Source organism: Macrobrachium rosenbergii, chromosome 46 (assembly GCF_040412425.1).
Source record: "Macrobrachium rosenbergii isolate ZJJX-2024 chromosome 46, ASM4041242v1, whole genome shotgun sequence".
Taxonomy (NCBI): domain Eukaryota; kingdom Metazoa; phylum Arthropoda; class Malacostraca; order Decapoda; family Palaemonidae; genus Macrobrachium; species Macrobrachium rosenbergii.
In genome coordinates, this window is record NC_089786.1 from 19,169,613 (window position 1) to 19,178,814 (window position 9,202).

At 37.4% G+C, this 9,202-nt stretch overlaps 1 protein-coding gene across 1 annotated transcript; it reads left to right on the forward strand.

Moving 5' to 3' along the window:
* The first annotated feature begins 1,358 nt into the window (after positions 1–1,358).
* LOC136830259 (loricrin-like) lies at positions 1,359–7,757 on the forward strand. Its single transcript, XM_067089622.1, has 2 exons — positions 1,359–1,392; positions 4,905–7,757. The coding sequence occupies exons 1-2, from the start codon at positions 1,381–1,383 to the stop codon at positions 7,446–7,448; spliced, it is 2,556 nt and encodes an 851-aa protein (XP_066945723.1). The 5' UTR covers positions 1,359–1,380; the 3' UTR covers positions 7,449–7,757.
* The last annotated feature ends 1,445 nt before the right edge of the window (positions 7,758–9,202 follow it).

Sequence of the window (9,202 nt, forward strand, 5' to 3'; positions counted from 1 at the left end):
AAGTAGGGCTTTTCCTAAATTGGACGTTATAAATAAAATGATTGTCGTTAAATGAGAAGAACTCATTTAATGATTAAAGGGCACTGCCCAGGTGTACGAAATAAATAAACTTTCAAATGGAGATACCCCAAGAATTTGTTTGACCCTAAATCATTAAGGCAGTTCCTCTGTGGAAAGAAGGGAGGGATGAAGAACTACTTTTATTAGAAAAAAACGGGAGTCTTCCGAACCTAAAAGCCAGAATCTGTTTTCTGTCCCACATATTGGTCCAGTTACTACCTGCACAAGGAGCAAGAACCCGTGCTGGCACAAGGCCAGCTTAATCTAGACTGAACGACTGTCTGCAGGACAAAGTTCGTCGTGGCCTTAGAGAGTGAGACTGCAGTATCCCGAAAGTTTTAGGATAAGTAATGTTACACAGGACAATCACAAAAGAATCAACAAAACCAGGGCTTTCATTTTTCCATCCACAGCACATTATCGGGAATTCCACTGCCAATAATTACAATATATTGCTATATTATCAATATTAACATCATAGTTACTAATAATGCTTTAAAAGCCACACCAAGTCTGCCAACTGAAATGTTTGAATTAATCGAAAGCCAGTAGACAGCCAATCAGCTCTCACGAAACAAATTGAGTGAAACTTGCTGACTCTTTTCACTTCTTTCACAATGAAACTAAGGTAGAATTCCACAAGCTTCTTCCAGAGTATCTTTTTCAGCCGTTTGTGCAGCATAATCGCTTTTCGATGCAGCGTCTTCTCAGTATCGAACTTTTCAGCGGAAGAGTCAGGAGTTGAAGTGGTAAACGTGTGAACCTTTTTTGACTTGTTAAAGACTGGCTATTACTGTTGAGAGGTATTTCACACCTGAGAGAGAGAGAGAGAGAGAGAGAGAGAGAGAGAGAGAGAGAGAGGGGCTTACTGTCGTTTTCGGTTCCAGATTGTTGCCAAAGATACCGGGAGATAGAGAGAGAGAGTGGATGCCTGTCTCATTAACAGGAAATATCTTATCCAACAGAGAGAGAGAGAGAGAGAGAGAGAGAGAGAGAGAGAGAGACAATTCCTGTCATATTCTGTGACAATAGTGTAACTTACCGGGGAAAATAATACGTCACCTAACAGTGAATCCTTCTTGAAGACTCCTGAGTCATGCAACCACAGAGTTGAAAATCCCATTGAAGAGGGCTTGAATTTCGACCAATGTTGGACGTTCATCTTCAGGTCCGCAGGCAGTAGGATTTCTTGGTTCCCGACTTTCGGCGTCTATGTAACCTGTCTCATGCTCTATACAAAACAGGTCAAGAAAAAGGAAGATATATAAAGAGACGTTCCTAGATTTCCTGCCGCAGTTTCCTCCTGGTCTTCAGCCAAACATGGTATGGGAGGTAAGGTCTCTCCAGTTTTTTCGTTTTCTATATAACAACAGTAGTATCTTTTAGTATCTTTCTTAATTAAAGAAACGAAACATCGTGCCATGTTCACTCTAAAATACTCTTCCCTTTCACTCTTCAGCAAACTCATACGCGGACACACACACACACATAAACATACTCAGAAATTAGAAAGTTGTTAAGTACTCAGACAAATCAATCTATTTATCTATATTTATCTGTCTATCATTTACAGTCATTTAATATGATCCTGTCTTATTCAAAACAACCCATATTACGTAGGCATTGCTATCTATTCCGTGTAACTTTCGGTACTTGTGTCAAGTTATTTTAATTACGTCCATAATTACGGACATACTAAATGATCTGCAGGTATACTTGCACTCTTTTCCTAATTATTCTTTATATATTTTTTTACTTAAGTTATTTTTAACCTTATAACCGCATTGCGTACGTGATATAGTGACATGCATTTCCCATTCATGCGAAATGAATGAGTACGAAGGGTCCAAAGAAAGGAAGTCTGAAATTCGAAAGTGAAATCCTTCTCTGACTTTCAAGGATTGAAACAACCTTAACAGAAGGCGTCACAGAGGTTATGGCCATCGACGAACTATATAAAAACGACATAGAAGATCAAATATTCCTAAAAACTCTGCTATGAAAAAGCAGGTAAAATCGGAAACTAAAATCACTATCTTGCCTCTTAAATGTACAAGTAAAACTTTACAAAAATCGTGCCCGACAACTTTGATATTTATTCTTCTACCATAAACATTTCAAGAATGGAGTTTCAAGCAGTCTTGGGGAAGAAGGACCTACTGAAACTTAAATTAATCTAACTTAGCAGAGGGCCACTAGTTACGTATCATCAAGGAAATTTGTATTTTTGCAACACATGTTCTCTCGAGAGCCATAAACTAGACCACTAGATCAGCAAGTAGGCTCCAGTCAAACGACCCAAACACCCATCATAAAATGACTGTGACTGACCAACCAGTCATTCAGATTCTCATGATTCTCAAGAGAGTAATATATCCTCTTGATATAGTACTTCACTACTATAGGAAAACAGATTTGGTAATTTTCAGCAATTTCTGACTACTTTCAGCCAATATTCGTGGTTGCAATTCTGTTTGTCATTGTTGCAAATTTACATACACAACAAATAAAAAATCCTCTTATTGATACATGCGATGTCATCAACAGTTTCAAAATGGACGTAGATTTGAACCACAGGATACTATGAACAGAATTCCATAGCATCTCACTGAAAGAATCTCAACGACCTTTTTAATGAGGGGTACAAGGTTAGATACAAATTTTCGTATAGCACCTAAGGAATGATTTTCAATATATTGTTCTGGAGAAAAGTCATCGAGAAAATGATTTACTGATGATTTTTAAACAACCTTGGCTATAAGGCTGAAGGGATGGTCAGGCGAAATCTGTTTAAATTTCACTTATTCCATTTGGATGCTTTTCTGCAGGCTGGATGTGAAATTGCTTTTCTGATCTCGACACAGCATAGTTAAAAAACAAACAAAAAAGCTGAGAAAAGAACTAATTATTAATATCGACATAGTGTAACAGAGTATTAAGCAAGCTTTCTCTTTGCCACCACCACAAAATTGATCATATTTTGATGAAAGAAAACTAAAACATTTTTAATTGTTCCTCTATCAACAGTGATGCGCGTGTGCATTTTACGTTATGTATTTTACACTGACTGTAGTTTCACACTACTTGTACACAGACTTCATGGAGACTCGATTGATCGGTTTAGATTAATTCGGTCTAATGCCAACACGGCCCCTTGCCTTAATGGATAAAATGTTAAAAGGACTAAGAAGCCTAATGTGAACCTCTGGATACAGTACCACCAACCGAGACGTAAATAAAGTCATTCCTCAACTATAGTTCCCGGAAGTTTCAGACTTGGTCATCGTTATTTGCATAATTTTAGTTTACATATAAAAAAAATCGAAGCTGTGGGAGGAGATACGTGTGTGTAACAATTTCCGTGGAATTTTATCACTTCAGGTTTGGTTAGTTGCTCGAAATCATGTGTGCTGGAGTGATTCGTAAGCTAAGATCATTTCCTGAAAACTCTCTCTCTCTCTCTCTCTCTCTCTCTCTCTCTCTCTCTCTCTCTCTCTCTCTCTCTCTCTCTCTCAAGTGTTTGCATTTGATACCTACTCGCTTATTGTACATACATATCCTTTTCTTTTTAAATACTAAGTTTACATGCGTTTGGAAAATCCATATTAACGCACACTATATTTTTTCTGTATTTCTAATGGACATATTAACACACATGCAAACATTTATACAAACATACATAGTACAAACATGGTATACATGCATATTTTATATATATATATATATATATATATATATATATATATATATATATATATATATATATACACACACACATACATATATATATATATATATATATATATATATATATATATATATATATATATATATATATATATATATATATATATATATATATATATATATATATATAAGATACACACACACATATATGTGTATGTATATATATATATATATATATATATATATATATATATATATATATATATATATATATATATATATATATATATATATATAATCTTTAGGACAAAAAATTGTGTATGCAATCTCATGCAATTCGAAAATTTACTGAGAAACTAAAAGAAATAACTTTCTTTCCGGTAAGTGGTTTTCGCTAATGAGAAAGAATTTGGAAATTAAACTAAACAGTTCGTCAGTAGAAAGCAATTATCGTGAGTCGAAAGTTTCTTCAATCAAAACCGAGGTTATTGATCTTTTTTGGATTGTTCTACATGATTGTGTTAACTCAGGCTGAATAATAACAGTGAAACTGACAGGGGAAAGCTGTGAATAACAAAAGAATGATCTTTTTAGCTCTGCCTTTGGTTTGTGTTGGCTTTCGTTGTTTTACTTGTTTTGTTTTTATTTCCATGCCTTTCTTCCCTTTATAGAGCTTTTCTTACAGTTTACTGTTTACTTATAGCATTCTTTCTCACCAAAATTGATCTTTCCTCGTAACTAATCTTCTATTACGTAATGGAAGTCGAAAAGGGCAAATTAACTATGTTTTTTGAAAGAAGTAGATGGAAAATTGCGAGTTATTGATTCCAGAAAGTGTAGGAATATTTTCTCATTTGTTGAACTAGTTTCAAAAAGAACTTTAAGTTTCCTTCTTATAAAACCCGTTACCTGCATTACATAACGATAATCAATGATTAAACTCTTTTGAACATTCACCACATTTGTTCAGTCTATAGAAGGACTCTTTTACATAATTTCTTTTTTAACCAGGCACTGAAGTTTTAGATTCTACTGTTTTTTGTGCCCAACATTTCCAACGTATGTGACCGAATAAGATAGTTTTAGATATTGAATTTAAAATCCTTTGTAATTGTTGTAAATGATATTTACTCTTATGTCTTTAAATCTCATTTCAGGTATTCAGAATCGTACTAGTTTATGGGCTAATCGTGCCCTTAACTAATGCCTCTTTCAGACATGATGGAGGAGGAAGAGGAGATGGAGGAATAGGCTGCATTGGGGCAAACTGCGAAAGCCTTGCTTTGCAGGGAGGTGTGTCAAGTGGACCTTCCGGAACAGCAATCTCTAATGCTTTGGGTTTTGGAACTGAATCAAAGAGCAGGTACTCAAGCGGTTCATCAGGAAAACCTACCATAGTGGGTGGACCTGCAATACTCATTGGCAGCACCACAACTTATGGAGGAGTTGACACTGGTCAAAATTCAGGAGTATTTGCTGGTGGCCTGGGAGTAGGTTTTGGGGGTGAATATTCCAGGGGATCATTTGGAGGATTTGTCTTGGATGGTACCTTTAGAGGACTTAGTGACATAACAAAAGGTAGCTCAGGAGATAGGCATAGTGGATCAATAGGAGGATTAAGCTCAGGTAGTACTTCCAATGGATTTACTGATGGCACATACTCTAGTGGATCTACCAGGGGATTTGGCACAGGCCATAACTTTGCAGGACTCGGCAGTGGTTCAAATGGTGAACTTGGGAGTGGATCCATCCGTGAATTATCTGCGGTCGTTATATCTGGTAGCAGCTCAGACTTTAGACATGGTTCAAGAGATAGCTCTGGAAGTGATCATTCAACTGGACCATCTGGAGGGTTTAGATCTAGTCATGGCTCAATGGGATTTATTGGTGGTAAAGGTGGTGACCCTGGAAATAAATTTCCTAGTGGTTCATTTGAAGGAATTGGATCTGGTCATGTCTCAAGTGGGAGAACAAGAGTTGGCTCTGGAAATGAATACTCTAGTGGACCTTCTGCAGAACTTAGATCTAGTCATACTTCAGGAGGATTTAGTAATAATATAGGAGGCAACTCTGGAGGTGGACATTCCAGCAAATCATCAGTAGGACTCAGCTCTAGTAAGAGCTCTGGAGGACTTAGCAGAAGTGAAGGATCAGCTGGAGGGTTTGGTTCTGGTCATAGCTCAGGAGGGTTTGGTGGAAGTAAAGAAGGTGTCTCTGGATTATCTGGAGGACTTGGCCAAAGACATAGCCTAGGAGGATTTAATAATGTCATTGGAAGTGGCTCTGGAGGTGAACTTAGATCTAGTCATAGTTCAAGAGGATTCAGTAATAATATAGGAGGCAACTCTGGAGGTGGACATTCCAGCAAATCATCAGTAGGACTCAGCTCTAGTAAGAGCTCTGGAGGACTTAGCAGAAGTGAAGGATCAGCTGGAGGGTTTGGTTCTGGTCATAGCTCAGGAGGGTTTGGTGGAAGTAAAGAAGGTGTCTCTGGATTGTCTGGAGGACTTGGCCAAAGACATAGCCTAGGAGGATTTAATAATGTCATTGGAAGTGGCTCTGGAGGTGACTACACTAATGAATCATTGGGACGATTTGGGTCTGGTGGTAGCTTAAAAAATTTTAAAGGGATTTCAGGAGGTAGACATCCTAGTGGACTCATTGTGAAATCTGGCTCCAGCAGCAGCTCAGTTGGGTTTGGTACAAGTAGTCCACAAGATAGGCACTCTAGTGGGTCATCAATAGTGATTGGTTCTAGTGGTGGTTTAAGAAGCCTTGGAGGTTTTGGTGGTGGTAGTACATTTAGAGTACCTGAAGGTGGTTCAAATGGGGCCTACTCAGATAGATCATCTGGTAGTTTTATATCTAGTAGTAACTCAGGGGGATCTAAAAGTGGATCTAGTAAGGGTCATGTAAGTGGGTCATCTGCTGGTTCTGGGTTTGGACGTGGTAAGGAGCTGAGATCAGGAGGAGGTTTAAGAGGTTTTAAAGGTGGATCCAGTGGAATACATTCAACTGAATCATCTGGTAGCTTTGGTTCCTTTAGAGGTGTTGGTGGTCCAGTTGGTGCATCAAGTTCTGAGCATTCTCATGCTTCACCAGGAAGTTTCAGCAAAGTTGGAGGCCTTGTTTTGGAATCTGATGAAAATAATACAGGAGCGTTCTTTGGTCCCTTTAATTCAGGTAAAGACTCAGGAGGATTTCACAATGGTTCAGGTGTTAGATTTTCAGATGGGCCAGAAACTGTTCACTCTGGTAGCAAGTCTGGAGGGGTCAGAGAAGGATCAAGAAGTGGACATTCAGGTGGTGCATCAAGAGGATTTAGTACAAAGATTAACCCAAGGGGACCTAGAGGTAAACTAACGAGTGGACATCCAAGTGAATCATCAGGAGAATCTAGTTCACATAGGACCTTAAGCGGATTTGGGAAAGGATCTTCTCGAGCATTTCCACCTGGAGCTTCCAGAGGATTTACAGGCAGATCAGGTGAGTTACATTCTACTGGAACACCTACAAAATCCAGTTCAGGAAGCAGCTTACAAGGATCTGGCAGTGGATCAAGCACAGGATACTCAACAGGATCAATTGGAATATTTGCTGTTGGCAGAAGCCCAGGATTTGTAGGGGCATCAGATGAGCCCACTAATATCATATCTAAAGGAATTTCTGGAGGTGCTAAAGAAAGTTCTAAAAATGGATAATCTTGGGAACAAAGATACCAGAAGTGAGTTTACAAGCAGGGTTTCTAGAAGTTTTGTCCCCTGGAATCAGAAGTTCATCAAGTACTTCCGATGGGTCCTTTGAAAGTTATTTACTTCATAGAGGTAATTAATTACATATATTCTGTAACCCAACTTTAAGAGATTATTAAGGCTCAGTTGCATTTATAACATTTACCAGTTTTCCCTTTTATATTTGATGGTGTTTAAAAGACTATTTGAGTTTGTTGCTGATTGTTAAGTTACTGTTGTTTACTGAAAATAAATATTTATTTCCATACGCAAATACAATGTAAACCAAGTTTATATTTGTGTCTTTAACCTTTCTTGAGATAGAAGTTGTTTAAGGATCTCATCAGTTTTCTGAAGCATTGAACCAACAGTTTTTCCATGACCCTGTTTGCTATGATGTATATATATATATATATATATATATATATATATATATATATATATATATATATATATACTGTATATATATATATATATATATATATATATATATATATATATATATATATATATATATTTACATATGTATATAAGTACAGACAAAGAAATGTGATTAATTATACGACATTAATGAAAAAATTGATTATATTTTCTCATAGTAAAGAAAATAACAGGGACTTCACCACTGGCTATGAACGTCTTCATGAACAATTTATGTTCGTTAGACAACCTTCTTCGGGTTTCATGTTCTTTTAATCGGCACTGGTTTGGAACAAAACTAAAATATACTTCACTTTTAAAGCCATGAGCTTTCACAGAAAAGAACACTCATCTCTGACTTAAAGGAATCAATGGGAAAATATTAACGAATAAAGATGAATTAACAAACAGGTAAAGGTGTTCATAAACAGCAATATGAGTCACCAAAAACCAGCCACTCTTGACCTTTCGATTGCAGATATCAATTGTACAGCTAGAAAGGTGGCTCTACAGTTTTACAGAAGATGCAGTGAAACTTAAGATGGAGTGAAACTTTTATTGATATAGGTCAGTATAACGTTTGTAGCTCCTCAGTAAAATGTGGATGGAGCAACTCTACAAATCGAATAGCACTCACTACCTCTCGTGGCACCTCGTTTTTATATCACTCTGCTGCTTAAAAAAAAAGTCATGCTGTCGCCCAGCCGTTAAAATTGCACGGGAAGAGAATATTGACGTTAACACTTTCAAGTTTCTGCACGACAAATAAATCACGGCAGCATAGAAAACTGTTGCCTGTAATCATAAACGAAAGTTTGGTAGTTTAAATGTATCGTAGTGAAAGGCAAAAACAAGAGAAAACAAGTATAAAATACCCGAAGTTTCTTCGGCACAATCGAGTTTTCTTGACAGCATATAATGCTATATGAAACTTTCAGGCATGGACCAAGGAACTCTTAGCCGCGGCCCATGTACCTCAGCCACGGTCCGGTGGTGGCCTCAGCCACGGCCCATAAAACTCTTAGCCGCGGTCCATGAAACTCAGCCACGGTCCTGTGGTGGCCTGTGTTGTTGGTACCTATAGGGGTGCTAGACGCACGATCATGGTTAACTTTAATCTTAAATAAAATAAAAACTACTAAGACTAGAGGGCTGCAATTTGGTATGTTTGATGATTGGAGGGTGGATGATCAACATACCAATTTGCAGCCCTCTAGCCTAAGTAGTTTTTAAGATCTGAGAGCGGACGGACAGACAAAGCCGGCACAATAGTTTTCTTTTACATAAAACTAAAAGGCAACTGA